At 37.1% G+C, this 24897-nt stretch overlaps 1 protein-coding gene across 2 annotated transcripts; it reads left to right on the top strand.

The window, feature by feature from the left end:
* Positions 1-24694, top strand: LOC140004529 (protein MOR1-like). Of its 2 annotated transcripts, none has more exons than XM_072074443.1 (54): positions 1-501; positions 674-779; positions 879-1002; positions 4856-4935; positions 5036-5213; positions 5305-5369; positions 6184-6266; positions 6457-6542; positions 6690-6803; positions 8860-8979; positions 9768-9870; positions 10506-10642; positions 11160-11225; positions 11340-11457; positions 11566-11606; positions 12398-12469; positions 12586-12690; positions 12793-12898; positions 13712-13824; positions 13930-14017; positions 14114-14214; positions 14574-14681; positions 14806-14911; positions 14985-15064; positions 15196-15342; positions 15427-15502; positions 15594-15718; positions 15799-15909; positions 15985-16134; positions 16244-16318; positions 16403-16484; positions 16847-16959; positions 17037-17138; positions 17209-17283; positions 17388-17483; positions 17558-17659; positions 17766-17867; positions 18235-18417; positions 18500-18611; positions 18825-18901; positions 18993-19072; positions 20430-20492; positions 20658-20784; positions 21384-21506; positions 21596-21673; positions 21847-22005; positions 22122-22280; positions 22637-22734; positions 22881-23037; positions 23125-23241; positions 23333-23428; positions 23530-23601; positions 23696-23996; positions 24085-24694. In XM_072074443.1, the coding sequence occupies exons 1-54, from the start codon at positions 342-344 to the stop codon at positions 24354-24356; spliced, it is 6090 nt and encodes a 2029-aa protein (XP_071930544.1). In that variant the 5' UTR covers positions 1-341; the 3' UTR covers positions 24357-24694. The 2 variants fall into 2 exon arrangements, with proteins under 2 accessions (XP_071930544.1, XP_071930545.1); XM_072074444.1 differs by having other exon boundaries at positions 200-501; positions 20664-20784.
* The last annotated feature ends 203 nt before the right edge of the window (positions 24695-24897 follow it).

Here is a 24897-nt window from a genome sequence, read left to right as displayed (position 1 = left end):
ACACTCTCTCTCTCACACACACACACACACACACACTCTCAAACCATATTTCTGCCCTCGCCGGCCCTTTCGGCTGAGAAGAAAACAAAGAAAGGAAAAAAGAGACGATAACAAAAAAAAAATTCAAATTTACACCTAAACACGGGAAAAACGACGCCGTCTCCGGCATTTTCGATTCTGTTCTGTTCTTCAGTCGTCGGAAAAAGCTTTATTGGCTGCCCGATACAGGGATAGAGTTGTAGATGTTTTTGTATGTATAGTCCGATACGCTCGTAGGAGAACACAGTGTATGGTGTGTGTTGTTGGTGGTGGAGATAGATAGATAGATACAAATAGGAGCAATGTCGGAGGATGAGAAGTTGTTGAAGGAGGCGAAGAAACTGCCATGGGAAGATAGGTTAATGCATAAGAATTGGAAGGTGAGGAACGATGCTAACATCGACTTGGCTGCCGTCTGCGACTCCATTTCCGATCCTAAGGACCCGCGCCTCCGGGAATTCGGTGAGTTAGGGCTTTCATTTCATTTTCCCAGATCTGATTTGTTGTTGTGCGATCTTAGCTTCGTCCATCCCTGTTTGAATATGTGTAATGTGGGTGATTATTCTTCAGCTGGATCTCACTTTTGCTGAATTGTTGCGAAGTAATTCGATTTTGTGTTTGGGCATTTTTATAGGACCATTTTTTAAAAAGACTCTTGCGGACTCGAATGCGCCGGTACAAGAGAAGGCGTTAGATGCCCTAATTGCCTTCTTAAAAGCTGCTGATGCTGATGCTGCGAGGTAATTTTAATTTTATTTCCCTGAATTTTAGTTCTGGTTGTAACAAGCTTAATTCTGTTATCTTGAATGTTGTGTGTATGCGTATGTATTTTCTGGTAGATATGCAAAAGAAGTATGTGACGTGATAGTGGCAAAATGCATGACGGGAAGGCCAAAGACGGTGGAGAAGTCACAAACGGCATTTATGCTGTGGATGGAGTTGGAAGCTGTTGAGCAATTCTTGGTATTCATTCTGATTTCCTGTTTAATTTATTTTATTAGTGTTTTTATCTTTTACTTTAAATAGTATGTGTTTGAGAATACAACGTGTGATGTTCATTGTGCTTGTGCTTGTGCTGTGCTAAAGTGAACTTACTAGTCATGGAACATTCATCATATCTTAATGCTTGGTTGATCCTTAGCTGGTATATATGCTTCATAGATGTCATTTTAGGGAGTTTCCTGATTCATAATTTGTTTTGATTTCTGTAACGTGGGTTAGAGGCTTGCAGCTGGCAAAAGCTATAATTTTCAACATTGCTGTCTATGTAAATTGTTTTTCACATTATGGGTGTTTTTGATTTAGTTGTAGTGTGTTCGACTATCTTTGACCTGGGAATCAGCACTCAAGTTTTTATATATATGCTCTCCTTTTCCTGAAATCCTTTCTGTCATGCAAATTTTGGACCAACTTATATGAATAAGCATACAAACTGAACCTACTCAGCAGTGTTGATATTTGCAAAAAACTGCAGTAGAACCTTCAAACATGTGCTACAGAGCTGTAATTGTTATATATATTCTACTCAGTGTGAATCACTGAGTAGAATAGCACTGAGTAGAATAGCTGAATTTTAGAGTGGATGAATAGCGTTTTGCCAATTCATCTTCTCTGAATTAGTGATAAAGAAGAATCCCATGCATGACATGCCATGTTGGCATGTTATTTCGTAAAATTATGAGTCCTTCTATATTATAAATGTTAATTCAGGCCGTTATGAGTAGATATTTTGGTGATGCACAGATTGATAATATCTCTGTGGTTTAACAGTAACATGAATAGAGGCAAGGCAGACTTGTGTATGCCAAAGAATTTCCTTGGCTTCTTTGTTTCATTGTGGTCCATATGTTGATCTTCCACTCTTTTGCTGGTTACTGTTATTGATTTTGTATTTTGATATCATAATTATATACTAGGTTCTGTATTGTGAGTATTCAAGTTAAGTAAACGATAGTGCCTTGCATTGTCAAATTCAAGATATGAAGAGCTTACTATTCATAAACTGGAAGTATGGACATTATGTCATGGAATATTTTGGCAAATGAAAGAAAGCAATAACTTAATCCATCGTTGGTCCCTTCACAGAGGGATTCACTTGCATTATTTCCACAATGATCAGCACATTTGTGAATATGAATAAGCTTGTGTTTGTAGCATTACTTTTTGCACTTTCCTTGAAATCTTTTGTCAACTGGAAAAGAAGAAATATTGTATAAGCGTTGTATTGGCCTACTTTGGGTAGATAGAAATGAAATTAAGTTCAGGACTGATTGGAATATGCCCTTGGATTATGGATTTGGTTCTGATGAAGCAACAATTTTTGAATGGATGCGGGACTGACTGAGATTTATCTGGCCTTTGTGAGAGAAGTCAATGGCCCATTGGGCGCACTCACAGTTGCTAGTTGATAGTTACAGTTGTTTTATCTACACTTTTTGCTGGTCAATCAGTTGTTGCAGGCGTGTTTAGTCTGACGTCAAAACTTACATATAGATATTCTCTTTCAGTGAATAGGAATAGTTACATCCAAATGCTTACACCAGATATTCCTCAAATCTGGCTTTCACCACACTCTACTTCAACTACATTGTTGTGGAATTAGAGAAAGAGATGTTCTTGATTTTTGAAGGTATGGCTGGAGCAAAGAGGTTGTACTGATGGGTATGTGCTTGGTGTTGGTAGTAGTGGTTGGGCATCTTAGTCGCTGCTTTGTCGAGAAGCTGAAACATTTGAATGATGAAGTCAAAAGGAGAAAGTTGTTGGAATTTGAGAATGGACATGGTAAGGGTTGGACAGACAAGTTGGAAGCAAGATCTAGAGTGCTAAGGCTAATCGAAGGAGAATGAGAAAACAGTTTTCCTGGTAGATGTATAATGCTCAAAGAGGGAAGTGCTATGACAGAAAACCTGGATGCTATTACAAGGATGAAATATGAAGGGTGAATCTTTGCAATAGTTTGTGCTTTGAACTGCTGGTTTAATTAAGGTTATGCAGAATGCAAATTTTAAATCTTTGGATAAGAAGAGCATTCAGCTATATTGCTATGAAGGAAGAAAGATTCTAGGCAAGGTGGATAGATATTATCTTTCTTTTGGAAAGAGAAGTACATCCATTGTCAATAGCCAGTAGACACTCTGAACTGGGTCAATATACCAATTTAAGACGCAAAGCAGCAAACGAGTTGTTATGTAAGCTGATATAGGACACTATTGCATCTAGTAGAGTAATTAACTTTCCCATAAAGGCATCCTAACTGGTAGGAACTTAATTAAGAGCTGAGAATAAGAGCTGACTCCCTGGAAATGGCTACTAACTAGGTTGAACAATGAAGATATCCCATTTGGATACTTAGGTGGTTGTTGAGTTGTGGGAAACTTTCTAGGTATTTGTGGAGTGTAATGGGCTGTGTGATGGAATTTGACAAGATGTGCTGGATCCTCTACGGTCGAAAGAAGAAGTCTGAAATTGAAGACACTCTGCAGCTGTGATTTTGTATTTTCTGGAGAGAGTAAAAAGAGGACCTTCAACAGAATGGGCAAGGACATCGAAAAGCTAGAAGCTGCTTTCTGGAATATACCATGTCTTTGATAAATCCTAGTTATCTAGTCACACTTCATCAATTGCATGGTCATTGGATGGAACATATTGTTGGTGCTGAAATAGGTTTCAAAGTAACTTTAGCTGCATTCTTTAGGTTTATTGTTTTGTAACTAAAGCTTTACCATCTTGTTAATTCATTAAAAAGTGGTTTCAGGGTACAAATACTGTAAACTTGTGAATTTTGGTGCACGTACAAAGGCGATGCAAGAGTTTGAAACTCAGTAGATAAGTTGAAAAGGCAAAGTGCTTTCTGAAGGGTCTGAAAGAGTAAAACTTAAATGTAACTTTAACACTAATTAACTATTGGAACAAAGTTCGAGAAGGATGGTGAGAGAGTTCGTTTAACCTTGACACAGAAGGCTTATGATGATGTATTGATGGTCCTTTTTTTTGGAATTAAGGGCAGGGAGGGGCCTCAAGATAGAGGTACAAATCGGGGATATGTTCCTGTTTTCTTGCAGTATTTATCACCATCCAAGTGATTGGAGTTGCTCTTTTTTTTTTGGATCTGATGAAGAGCTAAGCCATGAAAGTACTCTGTAGAGATTGAGCCTTGGAAACTTAATTTCTGTGTATTGCAACTAATCCATCTTTTGTTGCTTGAAGAATTGAAATAATTATGGAGGGACTTATGCTGGGAATATGTGAACAGGGATAGCGTATTTCCAGTGGATTGGAAGACATTATTGACACCTCCAAGGAAGCAGATTTATTATAAAAAATAATAATTTTTTTGTAAGGATTAGGAGAAATGGATATATGGATTTGCTGGTCATTTGAGATGTTTAAGAAAATGAATTTGCAGATCTGCTGATAATCATATGGCAAATAGGGTAGTCTGTTCAAGGAGCATTATGGTTGATGGTTGTAATAAAAAACAATTTGAAGGTCAAAGGTACTCAGTGATCTTGTTTTGAGCTTTCTCATTTGGAATAGAATTCAGAAACACTGGTCAGTTCGAGTTTGCTGTTTTGGAAAACTAATCGAGTCTTATGGATCATTTAAGCGATTTGATGGCAGTAATTGGAACATGGCTTTTGTTGGATCTTTCTACATTTTTGTTGTTTTGTTTAGATATCATTTTTCCTGGGTAATAACATGGAGTTCATGTGAGGGAAGTCGCTGGTTTGGATTATGCAAGTGTCCTTTTGAATGTTTTGCACATTAATGAAGTGAATGCATGTATAATGCTTGATGAATATTTTGTCCTTTGTAGGATGCCATGGAGAAAGCAATAAAAAATAAAGTTGCTAAAGCTGTTGTTCCCGCAATAGATGTCATGTTTCAGGCCTTAAGGTACATAAATCATGGTCCTTGAGTTAATTTTGTTTGACTTGACAATAATTTATGTTTTCATGCCATTGAAAGTAATAACGTTTTGCTGAATTATTAATAGTGAATTTGGCTCTAAGATTGTGCCACCAAAGAGAATATTGAAGATGCTTCCTGAACTATTTGATCATCAAGATCAAAACGTACGTGCTTCGTCCAAAGGACTAACATTGGAGCTTTGTCGTTGGATTGGTAAAGATGCCGTTAAATCAATTTTACTTGAGAAGATGCGTGACACAATGGTATGTTATTCTTTAATAGATCTTTTTGTATGTTTTCTATACTGATTTTTAGCTCTTTGTATTTATGGTGTATTTTCTGTAACATTTTAAGAAAAAAGAGTTGGAAGCAGAGCTTGTCAATGTGACAGGGACAGCTAAGCCAACCCGCAAAATAAGGTACTGTTTCTTTTTGAAATCAACCCTCTTTTAACATCATAGAAGTTCATGAAAGTACTTCATTTATAGCCCCAGTGGAGACAAGAAAATGTGTCATATGAATCCTTTTTGTTTTGACTCTTCGTACTGTAGTTACTTTTATAGTCATCTGCATTTTATGTTCACAAAGATTGATTTTTTGATGCAGCCTTGTTAAACTAGCACTAGGCTTTCAGTGTTGACTGTTGACCAGAGTTGTCATACCATTTTTAATACTTGTAGGAAATATTGATTTATACGTTGATATACCTTAAATCTTTATTATTGACTGTAGAGAAGCTCATGTAACCCTTTGATTCTTCTTTGCCATGGTGGATGGGGGCTTCTAAGGTTTTTGTTCCTTTCTGTTGTAGTACATGATTGAAGATAAATGTTATTGGGGCCTATATATGTTTATTGATTTAAGTCTTCAGGCCATGTTAATATTTGCTGACAGATATATGTTTGTGTTTGTTTGTTTCCATGTATGTTGCTTTCTCATGCCATTGTGCTGGGGATAATACATTCTATGGTGGATTTCATCATTTCATGCAAATACCTCCAGCCCCCATCTTTGAAAATAATGAAAAAAGAATAGAACTTTACCAATCCTTAAAAACTTCCCCAGCTTATGTGCATTGTGTGTCAAACCACACGATTTTAGCACATTACTTTTTTGAAGTTTATTTTGCTGTAGTCTGTGAATGAAGGCTGTGCATGCTGATGACTATTCAATTTGCATAGGATGAGTGGTTTTTCCTTTTCTGATGGTAACTTTTTGATTGACATTTGTCAGATCTGAGCAAGACAAGGAGCCAGAACATGAAGCTGCTTCTGAGGCTGTGATTTCTGGGCCATCTGAAGAAGCTGCAGCTGAAGGTATGCGACTAACCCTGCCAAATGGATTCTTCTTCTGTTTTTTGTCACATTAATTATTGGTGCTGAATTTGAAGAAAAGCAATGGCTTGAACTGGCATTAAAATGGTGATTTGTCTTTCAAGGCATGCTCAAATATAGTTATATATCCTTTGACCTCCCTGCCTGGGCCTGACAAATCTTTTCTTGTCAGTTCATCAGGAGATAGATGAGTATGAACTTGTTGATCCTGTTGATATATTGACGCCTCTGGAGAAGTCTGGTTTTTGGGATGGAGTGGTTAGTGCTTCACTCACTCTCTCATATAAACACACAAATCGTTATTACTGTTGTGATTTTTACTTAAGCATCTTTTATCATCTCATTATTGGGCTAATTTATGTAGGATGGAAGGTAACTTTTTGTTTGTCCGTCTTGATATTTCAGAAAGCTGCAAAGTGGTCAGAGCGGAAAGAAGCTGTTGCAGAGTTAACCAAGCTTGCATCTACCAAAAGGATAGCTCCTGGTGATTTCACAGAGATATGCCGGACACTTAAGAAGGTTTGCAAGTCTTCTAATTGGTTTATACACCATTTTGCTGGAGACAAAAAGCTCCAATTCCTCACCTGTCTGCTGTCCTTTTTGAGAGATTTTTCCTGCCTTGTTTTATTTATTCGGTGCCTTTCTGTTTAGTTGTTGAAATCTGGACACCTGAAGTTCTGGTGTTCTCCTAATGAACAATCAGAAGCTTGAATTTGTCTTATCTCGTCATGTTAACTCGTACTTGTGCTGCAACTGCAATGTTTTCATTATATTAGTTATCAGGGTGAATTGCTATAAACAGCTGCCTCTGCCCTTGGTTTGTGTCTAGTTTTTGCTTGGTCCGTTCTGGCTTTGTAATTTTAGCCTGCTATAATCCTTGAAAGAAAGGGTACTAGACTGCTAAAACCTCTAGTTGAAGTTGACTAGGTGGTGTATTAGTTATGCAACCAACGGTCACTTTTTTACCTCCAGTTGTTTGAAATTGGCTGTAGGACTCTTTGGAATTGATTGAAGGGTATGACGCAATTAGAAAGAGGTAGAATTGGTTAGTCCCCCTTGGCCACATCGATATAGCCCTACTTTCCTCTTTTGGTTGTTTAGTCATCTTACCACAAGTTTTAACCTTTTTTCACTTTCCAACTTATAGCGTTATTCAAATTTTTGTTTTACTGTTGGAAAGTTATCAACTTTATACTGATAAGATATTCAAACAGTACTTAATAGGAAAGCGAAGCACACTGGCTGCTCATGTGTGCAAAGCACACTCTAGAGTTATTTTTAAATTTCAATTCACATTGGTCCCACTTGTCTGGTCACAAAGTTTGTATTGTTGTTCTAAGCATCCACATGCACATGTGGTTAAATTTGTTATGATAGAATTGCAAAGTCATCCATTCAACCACTTTCTTTTCTGTGGTTTAGAGGTTGGACTTCCCAAAATGTCGAACATTATGGGGACCTAATGATTACTTTCATGTCAAACATGGTTCAGAAATTTGGGGTGTTCGGTTAGTAATAGGAAGGTGTAGCATTCTGAAAGTGGCTGATTGAGGAAAAGGACTATTGAATGTGGAACACGAGTTAATGTGACTGACAATGGTGAAAAGGTGTTGAGATGTGAGTTATTAGCTGGTTGTCATTCAACATACAGGAATGGAGTAGCTTGTTGATTTGCAATTGTAGATTGCTGTTTTGATTTATCTAGTTACAGTTTATTAACTGACAGGCGAATGACAAAACAAATACCTGTTGTTGTCCATGTAAGTTGTGTAATCATCAAGTTTAGCAATTTTTCATGATTCTTATTGGTTATCTATTTGAAAAATCCATTGCTTTGAAGGTGTTGTATTTTTTGTAGCATTGGCTTTCAAGTTGAGTCGAGAGTTTAGGATATAGCAATCTGGTTAATTTGCTTCAGTTTTAATTTTCTGGTGCACTGTGTTGCCTTATAACTGAGTTTTAGAACCAAAAATGGGCGGATGTTAACGTGCCCTGTGGTTGCGATATGAAGCTGTACATGTATTCTTTGGACTAGACCCTTAAGACTTTACTGGACTTTTTGTAATAAAAACTTGTGCCTGGCTTCTAAACTCAGCCATGTAACCATTAATGCTCTTGCCATGCAGAGGAGGAATGATATTGATTTTCTTTGGCAAATTACATAGGTTACCAGTCTGATAGTTGTTCACTGTGAGATTAAAAATTCATTTTGGTTCCGCATGTGGTGAGAGCATTAAAATTAGACTCATTCTAGCCTCATAAGAGCGAGTTGGTGGCAGGGAGTTAATAATTGTATGGTGGAGCATCCATTATGTTACTTACTGGTTTCTGGTTCTTCAGCTTCCTCTGCCACATATACTTGTCAAAAGAAGAATATAGTTAATTCTTTTCTGTAAATTTGACAATTTATGGGTAGCTCAAGTTCTTATGTGAATATTAAGGGCATCTATTTTAGTCTAACTGAAATAAAAGGATGGGTGGGTGCATTTTACTTGCTTTTTGTATTATAAATTCCAAGGCTAACCTTCTTTTCTTCTTATAGTTGGAGTAGTGACTTTTATTGGGGACTTTGCAGCTCATTACAGATGTAAACATAGCTGTTGCAGTGGAAGCTGTCCAAGCAATTGGAAATCTTGCAAGTGGATTAAGAACACATTTTTCAGGGAGCTCTCGCCTTCTTTTGCCTGTTTTGCTGGTAATTTTCATCCTATGATACTAGAACTTGCATGGTGAAATGTCAGGGTTTGCTTGCTCAATCGTCTAAGCAACCTTTGTAGTTTTAGGAGAAAAATGTTCTTATGTTACAACATTTTTATTATAGTCCTTTTTGTCTGGATAAATTGATCCTGAAATAGATGGTCTTGCATCTGGTATGGGAATGCAGCCAAATGTTTAGGTACACATATTAAAGTATGTCTGTTTATTTTGTTGAAGTTATATAATAGAAGAATCTCTTTTTTGGTTTATATAGCTGAAATAGGTATTTGATTAACCGAGGCTAAAATACCTGGGAGTTAGCCTGCCATACTTGACAGTTACGCTATCACAGTTCCTATGTTTATGCTCATTAATCCTATGTTGTAAAGTGGGTTTCTGTTAGGACTAGTAAGGTGCAAGAGCTCCATCAAAGTAAATCTACCCAACTAACATTTTACCAGGCCCAATACTTTTTAAATAACAGCACCCATGTCATATCCTGTGCACAAAAGTACTTTGCTGTTGAAGTACCATGTAAGGATGGTGTTTACAACTTGAGTTTTGAAATATTGTGTTAGACAATTAAAATGAATGTTGGGACAGCAAAAATTTCTGCAAGGTTGCAGTCTTATAAATACACCATAAACATTGCAGTTTTAGTCGGAAAAGTTGTTTTGTCTTTTTGGTCTCCACTCGTGCGAGTGAACTTCTTGTCTATTTGGTCCATACCATGGCCTGGGGTTTTGACTTTAATATTACTAATCTTGTGCATTATTTGTTTTCCAGGAAAAACTGAAGGAAAAAAAACCTGCTTTGGCAGAGTCTCTTACTCAAACACTCCAGGCAATGCACAAATCAGGGTGCTTAAATCTTGCTGATATTGTTGAAGGCAGGTTTTGTTTCTATACGAGGGGTTATTTAATGTTTGTGTATGATATGTTCCACAATATTTGATATAATATTGAAAGCTTGTTTTCATGATGATTTTGATTTTTTATGTGCAGCTTATGTATACTTATCTTGTTTTGCTTGGATTTCTTTTTCTTCTTTTGTGGAATTGCAAATGTTTGTCACATGAGTGATTGTCTTTATGAGTAGTTTAGACAAGCAAGTTCATACCTTGCTGTTGGATAACCTATTACTTGAACGCATTAATATTGGCCTATACTATTGAATGGGTTGAATAGAACTCGTTCTTGGCACGGAAAAGGGCACTGCACTCAAGTTTTATATTTTTGTGGGCTCAGCAAGTGCAGGTAGCCCTTTTTTTATGTTGGTTATCAGTTGCAGAAAGATGTGATTTAACTCCAACTGAACAAGTATACAATTTTGGATTATCATTTTTTCACACACACACACACACACACACACACACACATATATATATATATATATACCTTTGCTGAAATACTGAGCAGAAATATGAAGATCAGATTTACTTTTTCATCCTCTGTTTTTTATACTTGGTTTCATTTTCTGGTGCTTCTGAAGGCTTATCCTGATCAAAGACCATTGTTGTTGCAGATGTTAAGGTTGCTGTTAAGAATAAAGTACCCCTTGTGCGATCTTTGACTTTGAACTGGGTTACATTTTGCATTGAGACAAGCAATAAAGCTGTCATCCTCAAAGTACACAAGGAGTATGTGCCAATATGCATGGAGGTAAGCATACAGTTTGATCAACATACCACCATATATATGATGTTGTTTTGTGTCACTTCTCGTATATATTTACTTTAGAAAAATGTTTCGTGCATCTTTGTGCTTTGTGAAATAATCTGGATGCTTTGATTACATTTCCCTATTTGACTTTTTGGCACAAGTTGGAGACTTGCATTTTAAAGTGAATATTAGATTTTCTAAAACTTGAAGAAAGGAAAATCAAGTTGATGCGAGGAGCGATGTTGTTATACTTTATTTCTGGAATTTCATTCTTTAGGTTACTGTACCATAATAACATGTTGATCTTTATTTTTTTGGGGTGTAAATTTTTCATGCATATTAGTATGTAATTAAATGGTTTTCAGATTTTAATCATGCTGTTGCAGTGTGTTACCATTTCCACAATGATGGTTTTTCTATGATGCTGGCATCTTTTCCTTTCCTGTGCTATTGTCTGATGATTTGATCAATAATATCTTGTAATCCATCCCTTTGGAAAATGATTTGGCTGTTGCAGTCACTAAATGATGGGACACCTGAAGTTAGAGATGCCGCTTTCTCAGCTTTGACGGCGATAGCTAAGGTAATTTTTCCTGTTCCATTCAATTCCTTTATGTTAAGCTAATTGACTGCTTGATGCTTGTTTACTATGAATGTGGCCACGGTCATTTGTCTCTTCTCATTATTTCTTTTATAGTCTGTGGGCATGAGACCGTTGGAAAAGTCGCTCGAAAAACTTGATGATGTCAGGAAAAAGAAGCTTACAGAAATGATTGGTGGCTCTGGAGGTGGTCCAGCAGTAGTTTCCAGTTCAAGTATGAAGTGATTGTTTTGATTTGTATGCATTTGTTTATAAGGTGTTTGTTCTAAACCACTCAGAAGTTCTTTTCTTTGTTATGTGTCTTAACATGTATTTATGACAGGTGCAATTCAAGCTTCAGTAGGCAGTTCGTCTTCCTTGGAGGTGAATATTTTGTCCTTTTGTTGATGTTGTTGGATGTTCTTGGTTGTTTTTATCATTTAGGATCTATCTATATGAGATAAATAGTATGAATGTATAAGAACGAATATATGCAAATTTTTTGAAATTAATGATGTGATATGTATTCTGCTTGGGAGCTCCAATTTTGGTTCATCAAATCAGGCTTCTCTTGCCTACTGAGTCGTGATTTATTCAAATTGTGGAATTTCTTGCCTTGGAATGCTTCTTGCTATTAAACTCTCCTATTTAGGCTGTCATTGTAATTTGATACATCTTGGTCGGATAGTTTAGAAATAGGATATGTTCTCATTGGGAAGGAGATGGTTTTATAGGGGTAGTTAATGACTCACCTGAAGCCTTTGGGAGGCTTTGGAATGAGTTCTTTGGATAGTGGAAAGCCAATCAAACTACAAAAGATTCTGAGTTTAAATGACCATGGGTAGTTCCAGCCAGGGAATTGATAATGTTTATTTTAACAAAAATTCTTTTAGCTTTTATTTTTGTTGACATTTGTTTCAAACAGATTTGTTACTGTTCGTGTATAGTTGACTTGGATATTTGTACATGGGCATGCTTTTTGGCTGTTAGACCATATTTGGCAGTCACTCATGGACAGTATCCCCCCCCCCCACACACACACGTACATACATATATGTATATATATGTATGTATGTATGTACTTAATGTATACACACGTATATATATTTGTGTGTGTGTATTTATATTTATATTTATATACATATTTGCAGTTGTAAGTTTATGGTCTCTTGCAGGTTTCAGACGGATCATTTGCTCGGAAATCTGCAGCAAGCATGCTGAGTGGGAAGAAACCTGTTCAGGCAGCTGTAAGTATTGTATGCTGCAATCCTGTATTTACACACTGTGCATTGTTTTTACTTTTTCCTTTGGCAAATTTATCTTGCTTCCGGCACATTTTTTGACTTGAAGTTCAATGTTTCAGCCTGCTAATAAGAAAGCAGCATCAACTAAATTGGGTGTTAACAAAAAGGGGGATGGATCTGGGCATGCAAAAGTTTCAAAGCCTGCAGAAACTGAAGATGTTGAGGTCTAGTTATTTTTTAGCAATTTGATAATTGGAATGCATAACTGGTGTTTCTTTTTGGCATTGCTGTACAAAGTTGTTGAATTTCTTGTGTTGCATTCTCAGCCAGCTGAAATGAGTCTTGAAGAAGTTGAAGAGAAATTGGGTTCCCTAATTCAAGCAGATACTATATCTCAATTGAAAAGTACTGTGTGGAAAGAGCGGCTGGAAGGTACTTTTTATTTTTTCCTTCAAAAACTAAAGAACATAGTTTCCCCTTTGAAATCAATTCTTGAAGTTCGTTCATATAGCAGAAAGCAGTGTTTAATATTTGAGGTTTGGAGAACAAAAGCGAATGATACTTGCATCTGTAATAGTTATTGGTAATTCTTCATCTACTAATGGCCATTGTCACCAGTGCCATTGTCTATTTAGATTGCTCATTTTCATACCAAGCATCTTGTGAGCAGTGGCTGGGAACAGATATTGTACCTTCTGTCAATATATTGACCTGCCATGTCTGAATTTAAGACAATGAAAGTTATTTGGAAACGAGGGGAAGTGAGTGTACTTCACAGTATACAATCTTGGAGGTTTTTCACCTTGTGATGTAAAATCGTTTAATGATTGATGAGAGAGAGAGTGTGAGTGAGAGAGAGACAGTCCATGCTCCATTTACTGTTGTCATACATTATTTGTGCTAGGTTTGTGTAGTTGCGAGGTACCCGATCCGCCACTGTGACTATGGATGGTGTTTACTTGTTGAGCTTAGAATATTGGGCAAATCCTAACAACGATGACTGGATATTCATAGAGACCATGATGACCATAACTTTAAGAGTTGAGTGGTTTAATAGTATGTGCTTTTCAGTTTCTTTCTGATCCCTGTCTATCAAGCTCATACTTGTTCTAGTCAAAACTTATGAACTTGTTACAGTGCATTTAGTTTTTTTTAGTAGTTAGGAACTAAAAGTAGTGGTATGTGCTTATGGTGCTTCATTTATGATGTTACCCAGTTAAATTTTTTTTTCCCTTCCCATTGCAGCTATTGGCTCTTTCAAGGAACAGGTTGAAGCAATACAAGAACTTGATCCATCAGTGGAGATTTTGGTCCGTTTGCTTTGTGCTGTTCCAGGCTGGGGTGAGAAAAATGTTCAGGTACTCCTATTCTATGCTCTTTATAGTCTCATAAGAATGTAAAGTTTATTGTGAGTTCCATCCGGATCGATAAGCTGATACCTTGTTTCCCTCTGACAACTGCAGGTTCAGCAGCAGGTTATTGAGGTTATTACTCATATTGCTTCAACTGCTTCAAAGTTTCCAAAAAAATGTGTCGTGCTATGCCTTCTAGGTGAGTTGCTTTTTTTAATTAATTTTAGTCTCTAATACACACACGTGCACACTTGGCATCTGGTTTTGTTATGCGAAATGTATTTTTGGCTGACAGGTATTAGTGAAAGAGTTGCTGATATAAAGACAAGAGCTCATGCAATGAAGTGTCTTTCTACTTTTTGTGAAGCTGTTGGTCCGGGCTTTGTTTTCCAGAGAGTAAGCCCTGTTTCCATAACTGGTTTCAGACTTTGAATGTATTGTATATTATGATAATTGGTATGGTAAGGGACAAATGAGAGCTGGTGATGTTCTTCTCAATCTGCATTTTGTTGTAGGAAGCCTTTTATTCTGTCCAGTAAATCTAACAGGATTTGCCAGAAAATTTTTTTCCTACAGCACTTTCACAACTTATCATTTACTTTCTGTGAAGTTCTCTGGTTGATCTTGCAAGTTGGGAAGACTCTATTCTTAGATTTTACCTTCTATTAATTGTCTTTCTGTTCTGTTTAGCACTCATTTTTTGACAGTTGGGTTTATTCGTCATCTGATACTGTTGGCATTTGTTTTTTTTTCAGCTATACAAGATCATGAAAGAGCATAAGAATCCTAAAGTTCTTAGCGAAGGGATTCTGTGGATGGTTTCTGCAGTTGATGACTTTGGAACCTCACATTTGGTTCTGAAGGTCTGTAGTGCTTTTTGGAAGTTGTCTACTTTCTAATGATTTTTGGTCTTATCCTTAGTATAGAAATGAAGTTCCTTTATTTTGGTTACCTAAAGTTACTTTTTATGTTCTTCATCTTTTGCAGGATCTAATAGATTTCTGTAAAGATATTGGGTTACAATCTAGTACTGCTGCCACTAGAAATTCAACTATTAAACTCATTGGTACATTGCACAAGTATGTCGGTCCAGGTAAATTTTCTGCTTTCTGAAGTTATTGAAACTTTTTAATGTTTGCAGAAGATATAATGCACCTTCCATGCAGGTATTAAAGGATTTCTATCGGATGTAAAACCTGCTCTTCTCACTGCACTTGATGCAGAGTATGAAAAAAATCCATATGAGGTACAGTTGGCTCGGGGATGGTTCTCTTTCATGTTACATTCATTCCCTTATTTTATCTTTTAGTTATACTCTTCAGGAGTCTAATCTGCAGCACCTATAAGAACCGTTAATCTTTGAGTTCTAATTTGTAGGAGTCTGCAGCACCTAAAAGAACTGTTAAGGCAGCAGAGTCCATGTCATCGTCCTCAGGTGGTGGGCTAGATAGCCTTCCACGAGAAGATATTAGTGGTAAGATCACACCTGTTCTGCTCAAGGGCTTGGAAAGTACAGATTGGAAGGTATGACATATACACCTTAAGTTCTGTCTTGAACCATTTTTTGGAATATGCAATTTAGTAGTAATTGATTTATTCGAATTCCAGATACGACTTGAATCTATCGAAACTGTGAATAAAATCATTGAAGAGGCTAATAAGCGTATTCAACCAACTGGAACTGGTAATCATTTTCCGTGTACAGTGAGGTGGGGTTGATTTGCACTTTAGCAGCTCATTTTATTTTATAACTTTTTCCTTGGCATTTTTGATAGGGGAGCTATTTGGTGCTCTTAGAGGCCGGCTATATGATAGCAACAAGAATCTAATAATAGCAACTTTGTCTACTATTGGCGGTGTTGCATCTGCTATGGGAGCAGCTGTGGACAAGTCAAGCAAGGTTAGGGTTGTGTCCTATTTTGATTTTCACACAAGCTCGCTTTTTTGATGATCATATCGTGAAGACATTGTTTTTTGCAGGGGATTCTGTCAGATGTTTTGAAATGCCTGGGTGACAATAAAAAGCACACACGGGAATGCACTTTGAGCACTTTAGATTCTTGGCTAGCTGCTGTTCATCTTGAGAAAATGGTTCTTCCCTTTTGCTTCCTATGATATTTCTGTTGCCAAAATTGTTTCTAGGTTCTTGATGTGTTGCTTCTTCAGATTCCTTATATTACAACTGCAATAACGGACGCTAAACTTGGTGCGGAAGGTCGCAAGGATCTTTTTGATTGGTTATCCAAACAACTGAATGTGTTAGTTAACTTCCCTGATGCCACACAGCTGCTAAAGCCTGTGGCCTCTTCTATGACGGTATTTTCTTAATGGCATTTCACATTTACCTTAATATACTTGTATGTTTTCATTTTAGAAAATTAAGTCTGCGTGCAACTGCAATGAAAATTTGTTTCTGTTGGCGTAGGATAAATCAGCTGATGTTCGACATTCAGCAGAAGCGTGCTTTGCTGAAATTCTCAGGATCTGTGGGCATGAAGTGGTTGGTATTGCAAATCTTGTCTGCTCTTTCGGGTTATTGATATTTATTTATCCACTTAGACCTTTCCTACATTATCCCATTTAGGTGAGCAAGAATTTGAGAGATATACAAGGACCTGCTTTAGCAATTGTTTTGGAAAGGTTGAAGCCATATGGAGGTCTTCATGGTATTCTCCAATACAATGGCTTTAATATTTTTCCTGCTGATTTGTGGATTCCCCAGTTACCTCTTTCCTTGTGAGGGTTATTCTTGTTTGCTTAGAATCTGTTGATATTTGCGTTTTTAAGCTAAAAGCTTTTTAAGGTGCCTTTTGTTTGGTTGTGTTCTCCTTCAAGCTTATTTCTACTTCAAAATGTTGATTTGGGAAAGAATTCTTGGTTCCTTTTGCATTATAGCTTTTATTTTTCTGAATTTTCAAGACAAAAGTACATTTTACTTTTATTTTGTTTTTAAGAAATTTGAAGAAATTTTGGAAAATTTTAAGCAAAGATATATCTTTTACTTCTGTTGTTGATTTTTAATTCCCAGAAACGTTTGAATCTGGAAGAGTTTCTGCTGCATCAAAAGGCAGCTCAAAGATTGGAAAGTCAAACGGCTATGGTGATCGTCCAACTAGACATGGAAGCAAAGCTAATTCTTCAGTATGTTTTCTGCATAGTTGAATTGCATAATAGGGTGGAATATATAAATTTAATTAACCGTTTCTCGGTTTCCTTAGAGAGCTATCCCAGCAAAAGGCCCAAGGCAAGAGTCCCTTATGTCTGTTCAAGACATTGGTGTCCAGTCACAGGCTTTGCTTAATGTCAAGGATTCAAACAAGGTATCTCTCAATTCATTTTTGAAGTCTAAATTTTTAGAGTTAGCTGCTCTTGACATCAATATTTGCACAGGATGATAGAGAGAGAATAGTTGTCCGCAGATATAAGTTTGAGGAGATTCGGTCAGAACAGATACAAGATCTTGAGGTTTGTTGTAGTCAAACATTTACTGACTGTAACAAGAGTTTTTTCTTCAGTATTGTCTATCTGTCATCAAGGTGCTTGCACTCACTAGTATTCCTATTCAACAGAATGACCTTATGAGGTTCTTTAGAGAGGATTTGCACAGGAGGCTTCTAAGTACAGACTTTAAGAAGCAAGTTGATGGGATTGAGATGCTGCAGAAGGTGCATTACTTGTCAGACCTTCTGGTATGTAGTGTTTGGATTGCCTTCTTACTGTTTGTCTTTTAAACTTTCAGGTGCTCCCATCCATTGCAAAAGATATAATAGAAGTTTTAGATGTGCTCTTGAAGTGGTTTGTTATGAGAATATGCGAGTCAAACACTTCATGCCTGCTCAAGGTGTTTTTTCACCCATTTCCTGCCAATTAAAGCATATTGCCATAACATTATTGATTTTTGCTTTTTCCTACCTCCTGGGACTCACTTTTGAAGAATTATTCAATAGGTGCTGGAATTTCTTCATGAACTTTTTGACATGTTGAAGAGTGAGGGGTACATCATGACTGAAGCAGAGGCTGCAATTTTTCTTCCCTGTTTGATTGAAAAGGTTTTGCCACATGACCTGCTATGTTTAAATTATGATGTTTGCCTGTCTTGTGGTGGTGCCAACAAGCTTTTCTGCCTATCAAATGGTAAAAAAATTTATATCTATATTTTTTTGAAAAGAGGCTACTAATATTGATTGTAAAAGTAACTTTTGGCTGCTTAACTGCATTTGGAGTTAGGTGCGCTTTGTTTTGGTATATTTGACCTGTGGAATTTAGTCCTTGCCATTTAGCAACTTTGTGGTGTATGCTGTGAGCTTTATATTCTGCGAGTTTATTTCTGCCTACCAAGTGGTGTTTCTAGATACATTATTCGTTATTCATTCCCTGGAAGATACATGTTCTCAGATAGATTTGTGTTTTCTGCAGTCTGGACATAACATAGCACAAGTACGAGAAAAGATGCGGGAGTTAATTAAGCAAATAATCCTTACATACTCTGCAGCAAAAACATTTCCATATATTCAGGAGGGCTTACGGTCTAGGAATAATCGAACTCGAATAGAGTGTGTTGATCTTGTTGGTTTCTTACTTGAAAACCATGTTTCAGAGGTAAAGTCATTATATATCTTAAGCTTCTGTTCCTTTGGTTTTACTTTCAAGAATGCTTAGTCCTTTCTTCTTTTTCTTCCAGATTTGGGGACATCTGAAGTCGTTGCAATCAGTTGCAAGCTTAACATCGGAACGAGATGGTGATATTAGGAATGCTGCTTTAATTACTTTGGCTACTGGATACAAGATTCTTGGTGAGTTTTTATATGCTTCTGCTGATTAATTAGATGGACATCTATACACTTGCGACTTTTGTGCTGATTATTCTTCATTATTTTTTTTATTTTAAACTTTGAGGTTGTATATTTTCTGGGTAGGCTGCAAGAACGGGATTAACCTTGAGCTTGTCATTATGTTATGCATTATGTATCTACACACTTCTTATTTATACTGGTTGATTTCTTTAGGTGATGACATATGGAAATTCGTCGGAAAGTTGACAGAGGCTCAAAGGAGCATGTTAGATGAAAGATTCAAGCGGAAGGTGGCAACCTTTTCTCCTTTTCTCTTGGTGGTATTGGAATTTCCTATCTTGCAGGAGCCCCTTAAAAGCTATTCATATTCAATTTTGGCAGGCACGGGAGATGGACAAAAGAAAGGAGGGAAAACCCGGTGAGATTAGGGCAGTATTAAGGCGCTCCGTGAGGGATAATGGGTATTTCCAGTCTCTTATTCGTGTGCCTTTGTTTTGTTCTTCGTACTGAGGGGCTTTTGTTAAATTATTTTCTTGGAGCAATTTCCTTTAGTGTAGATTGTAGTCTGGCTCCTTATGACCATTCTTTTACGAGTTTGATGTGCTACCTACTGATAATATGCTCTTGTACTATGATAACTCATAGCAAGTACAAAAAAACTCATCCTGTCAACTAAAATTTCAGTTGCTTTTTAGCTTTGTGGCTTTGATTCTTTCTGCAGTCAAGAATTGTTGAACAAGTGTTGTTTATTGGGGTTGTATATATTGTGTGTTAATGCCAAAGTTTAGAATCTATTTCCATTGAATAATAGGTGAAGAAATTAGGCTGTTATAAGTTCCAGTGGTTCTATATATACTAGCACATGAACGTATAACGCATTCATTTATGTACAGTCTGACAAATGTTTCTTATTTTACTTACAATAAAGCCTGATCTGGATTGTCAGCTATCTTTTTTCTGGTGTTCTGTGGATTAGGTGCCTCTCCAGTTGAATTTCTGTTCAGTTCCATCCAGTTCTGTAAAATAGTACCACTTTGGTGTAAACCGGTACAACTTTGGTGTAATTGTGAGTTCTGCATCAACTTAGTACAAAATTCACAGTTACACCAAAGTTGTACACATGTACACCGAATGTTGGACCCATTACATAACTGGACAGAACTGGGACTGGAAAGGCCCCATATGGGTGCTCTGGTTCTGTTGTTTACCTAGAGGGGAAAGTTCCTTCTATAAATGCCGACTCTCCAATTGAATGTGTGAATGGTTGTTGGCTGGCCTGCGGTGAATGACATGTAAAAATCAATATCACAATTTAATCCTTTTTTTAATAGATCTGGTCTATCTTGCATGCTTGCATGTAAAATGTTGTGGATGGATGGTTTTGTTCTCTTCTTGTTTGCATGTTAACCATCCTACCTATTTAACAGGAGTAAGAGATGATTTTCTTCCTTCATGGACAGAAACTTGTACCATTATTCCTTCTCTGTTTCTTCCTCATTATTTGCAACAGCTTTCTAGTTCTATTTCCCACTTTTACGGTTGCAAAACTATTGGAGTCTGACGATACTTTAGCCAATTTTATAGTATTCTGTTTTCTATAGTTCCTTTTATCCCGCTTTTCTGTAAATTTTTTCTGCTTCTTTTCTTTTACGTTTACCTTGTACAAGCTCCATACCATATGTATTCTCGTCATCATCCTTTGTTAACAAAACTCTTGTGTTCCTGGCGTTAGTTTGTATTGGTATTCCAGCCTTGCTCTTTCCTAGTTTCTGCAAATGTCCCTTTTAGACCTCTCAACTTGTTTGCTGCTTTATACAGATTGGATCTAGCAGAACAAAGCGGTGAAGTTTCCAGGTCTACTGTTGGCCCATTATCCAATAGGTACTTAACTACTTCGTTATAATTGCCATTATAGTTACATCATTGTCAATGTCTTTTTGTGATTAATTCTGTACAAGTTGCAGCTTTTTATCGATTTCTGGTTTTGTTGAAGTTGCTGTTCATCTTAATATGCAAGGTGAGGTTATTAACCGTATTTTGTTCTAGGGACAGTTATAGTCATCCAGAGTTTCAAATGGATAGAGCTCCAATCCCTCGGACTGTTCCTGGCACAGTTGGTCCTACGGACTGGAATGAAGCTCTGGATATAATATCATATGGTTCCCCAGAACAGGTTTTCTTTTGTTCTCTTTTGTTTAGCCTACTATGTTAGGTTAATGTTGCAGCTTCTGGATTGTTGTTGTCTTGCTGGGTGATACTCCAATGTGGATTCTTTTATTCGCTGTTTTTTTTTCTAAGCTAATGTATTTGTGACTTATGATATAGCTCTCGACTTGCATACTATGGTAATTAATAAGAGGGTTATAGCAAACAGCTGGACCACTGAGAAATTGACAAGACTTTGATGGGGTGGAAATTTGATCTCTCTTTGAATGGAGGTTTTAGTTTCAAGTGACAAGTGGGCTAGCTGATAAAAGTATTTTTCCTATGGTCGGTTTGTGGTATGGAATTGATTAATCAAATCCTGTTGTTAGGTGTGTTGTGGATTCTTGGTAAAAATAATAAATTAATTTTGACTAGCACCAAAGAGAAAATGTGATATTTTTCCTGGTATAAAGATGCAAGCCGCTATTCTTGGGCGTGTTGTGCATTCTTGTAAAAACTGTTAGTAATTGGTTATTCATTTGCTGCCAAGAGCAAATATGATATGTGGGTGGGAATTGCGCATTACCTTTTTGTGATTTACTGGATAATTTGCGTTATTTCTTGCAGTCCGTTGAAGGAATGAAAGTTGTGTGCCATGAGTTGGCCCAGGCCACTAGTGATCCCGAAGGCAGTGCTATGGATGATGTGGTTAAAGATGCAGATAGACTTGTTTCATGCTTAGCAAACAAGGCAACACTTAAATGCTTTCGTTTACAATGTTGGTCCCTTTTTGTTGTTTTAAATTGGTTCAAAATGCTCACACTATTTGATCTTAGCAGGTAGCTAAAACTTTCGACTTTAGTCTAACGGGCGCCTCCTCAAGATCTTGTAAATATGTCCTGAACACGCTCATGCAGGTTGGTGCTTATCACTATTGATTGTTAGTTGACCATTTTGGTACTAATAAATGAAGAAGAGATGGTGGACATTTACTTTTCCCAGCTGTCATTGGGTTTAATAATTTTAATTTTGGTCCAATCAAGCAATCTATCAACCATAAATGTAATTTCAATACTTTTTTTTTTAACAGACATTTCAAAACAGAAGACTTGCCCATGCCGTCAAGGAGAGCACTCTTGATAGCCTAATTACTGAGCTTTTGCTTTGGCTCTTGGATGAAAGGGTTCCTCGGATGGATGATGGCAGTCAACTTTTGAAAGCTTTGAATGTCTTGATGCTAAAAATATTGGTACGCTAATAACTTCGTAATCGATTAGCATTGTTACAAAATTCAAATTGTTCTTGTATATTCTGGAGATAATGTCCTTGCTCACTCCTATGTTTGACTAATGGTTGTGCTTCCAGGATAATGCTAACAGAACATCATCCTTTGTTGTGCTCATTAATCTCTTGCGGCCTCTTGACCCATCAAGGTGGCCATCTCCGGCAATAAACGAGTCTCTTGCTATAAGAAATCAGAAATTTTCAGATTTGGTTGTCAAATGTCTGATCAAACTGACGAAGGTGATTCTTGTGGTTGTCTTATTTCCCTACTTATCAGTGGTAGCTATAGAGATAAGTGTATATGTCTGACTTACTAAATTGTGATACATGATGTGCAAGTGCACACATATGGCCAACTTAAGCCACAAGTAAAAGTTGCTTCAGCTAGAATATGACTAGGAAATTTACATTTTCTTTTATTCATTTCCCAGTACATCTGCTTTAAACATTTCCTACTGCAGCTTGACACGTTATTATCTCAAAATGATAAGAGTTAAAAGTTAGCATCTGTGTGTCAGAAATTATTCCATCTTTTGTCGATCTGGTTTAGCAATTAGCATCGGCTTTGTATGTTTAAGAGCTTTTCACTGATACAGGTTTTGCAAAGTACTATTTATGAGGTTGACCTTGATCGCATTCTCCAAAGCATTCACATATACCTTCAAGAGCTAGGAATGGAAGAAATTCGCAAAAGGTATCTACTTGATTGCTTAGTTGAGTCCTCTATTTGATTGCTTTGTCTGAATAGATCAAGTGGCTACTATCCTTGCATGCTATTGAGTAGATGTAGATGAATCACATGTTATTTTAAACTTTTGGTGGTTCTACTTTATAAACAAGGGCGGGAGCTGATGACAAACCGTTGCGCATGGTCAAAACTGTCTTGCATGAACTTGTGAAGCTTCGTGGAACTGCCATAAAGGGTCACCTTTCAATGGTTCCAATAGATATGGAACCCCAACCAATTATACTTGCCTACATAGATCTTAACCTTCAGGTACTGCAAGATTTCACATTTGATACTTGATCTTGTTCCTGTGTGCTTTATTCAAAATTGAGATAAATATATTTTGGGAATTGCTAGACCTTGGCTGCAGCCAGAATGTTATCTCCATCTGGGCCTGTCGGCCAAACTCATTGGGGAGATTCCACGGCCAATAATCCAGCTCCTGCAACCCATTCTGCAGATGCACAATTGAAGGTATTGAATCCTTGTTTGAGTCATGTGACTCATCTCTGTCATTGTAGACTATACATTCTCTCCTTTTCATCATTTGCATTTCTTCTTGCAGCAAGAACTTGCTGCAATATTCAAGAAAATTGGTGACAAGCAAACTTGCACCATCGGCCTTTATGAGCTGTACAGGATTACCCAATTATACCCCAAGGTTAGCAAAAAATAACATCTAGATACTTGAAGTAATCTCTTTTATACATGGACAATATTTACCGTTTTTATGCATCAACTTCTCATTCCTGCTCATTTCAGGTTGATATATTTGCTCAACTGCAAAATGCTAGTGAAGCATTTCGAACTTACATTAGAGATGGTTTAGCACAGGTATCTACTGAACTGTTTCTAGTGAAGTGCGTATCTATGTGGTATGTATGTTAATCAGAGATTTCCCCTTCCTTCTGTTAAACTCCTCTTTCAGATGGAGAAGACTACGGCTGCAGGAAGGACGCCTTCAAGCGTACCCTTGTCGACCCCTCCTCCAGCTGCACTTAACCTATCTTCCCCAAAATTTGGTGCTTTGTCACCAGTAAATACTAATCCGCTTAGTGAAGCAAAATCGATGAACACTAAATTAGAACCTACAAACTTCAATTTGCCACCATCATATGCTGAAGATGATCGAGGCAGTGATCCTGCCCTTTCAAGGGGCCCCAGGTTTGATCAGTCAGATTCAAGGCATCAATCTGGGGACCAAAGAAACGACAGATTACCATCTGGAGGTTAAATTACTGCATCTTTATATCTCTTCTGCTTGTCTTTTACTGAACTCTGGAGTAAAATATGGCTGAAATATCATGGTTACTGCAGTTACAAGTGGAGCATTAGATGCAATAAGGGAAAGAATGAAGAGCATTCAATTAGCTGCAGCTGCAGGAAATCAGGAGCCTGCAAACAAGCCCGTGATAGCTGTGAATGGGAATTTAGGTCATCCCCTGCCAAATCAGTTTCCCCTCGCCACTGAGCATGCGAGTATTGAAAATTCAATGCCGGGAGGGGTTCTTCCTATGGATGAGAAAGCATTATCCGGGCTTCAGGCACGAATGGAGAGGCTAAAAAGTGGGTCCATTGAACCTTTATAGGGAGAGCAATCACTTCTGGGAAAATCATCAATTCTTTTAAGCATCTAGGTGTCATTGTGCCAAAAAGATGCTGATTTTGTAAATGAAGAGCTTGTATCCTGGTGTAATTATAGGGCTGCCTTGAGTACGCATCCATCTTTGCTGATGGAAAAGACTCGTCAAGATTTATTAAAGGTTGCTTTTACAGCTGAGATTGTCCTGTAAGAATTTGGCAACTGGATTATTCTGATTTACTCTTTCTTTGTATATTGTAGGTTGTTCCTTTGTCATGTTTGGCATTTGATAAATGTTTAATGAAAAGTTTTTGATGTGTCAATACAACCAAATTTTGATACCAAGTGTATGTTTGATGATTGATTTCTCCGATTGGAGGTGGTATATTTGGATATTTAGACTCCATATTTTGCAAAAAGATGGTTGCGATTACGTTTAATCAAATCTTTTAAACAATTGTGATGGGAGGTTAATTCAAAATAACAGCTGTCAATCTAGTCCTGATGGTTTGTTTTCATTAATCTGAGGAAGATGGATGTTGCGGAAT

Source organism: Coffea arabica, chromosome 2c (genome assembly GCF_036785885.1).
Source record: "Coffea arabica cultivar ET-39 chromosome 2c, Coffea Arabica ET-39 HiFi, whole genome shotgun sequence".
Lineage (NCBI taxonomy): Eukaryota > Viridiplantae > Streptophyta > Magnoliopsida > Gentianales > Rubiaceae > Coffea > Coffea arabica.
The sequence above is the reverse complement of the archived record's forward strand: the minus strand, read 5'-3'. Positions and strand labels throughout refer to the sequence as shown.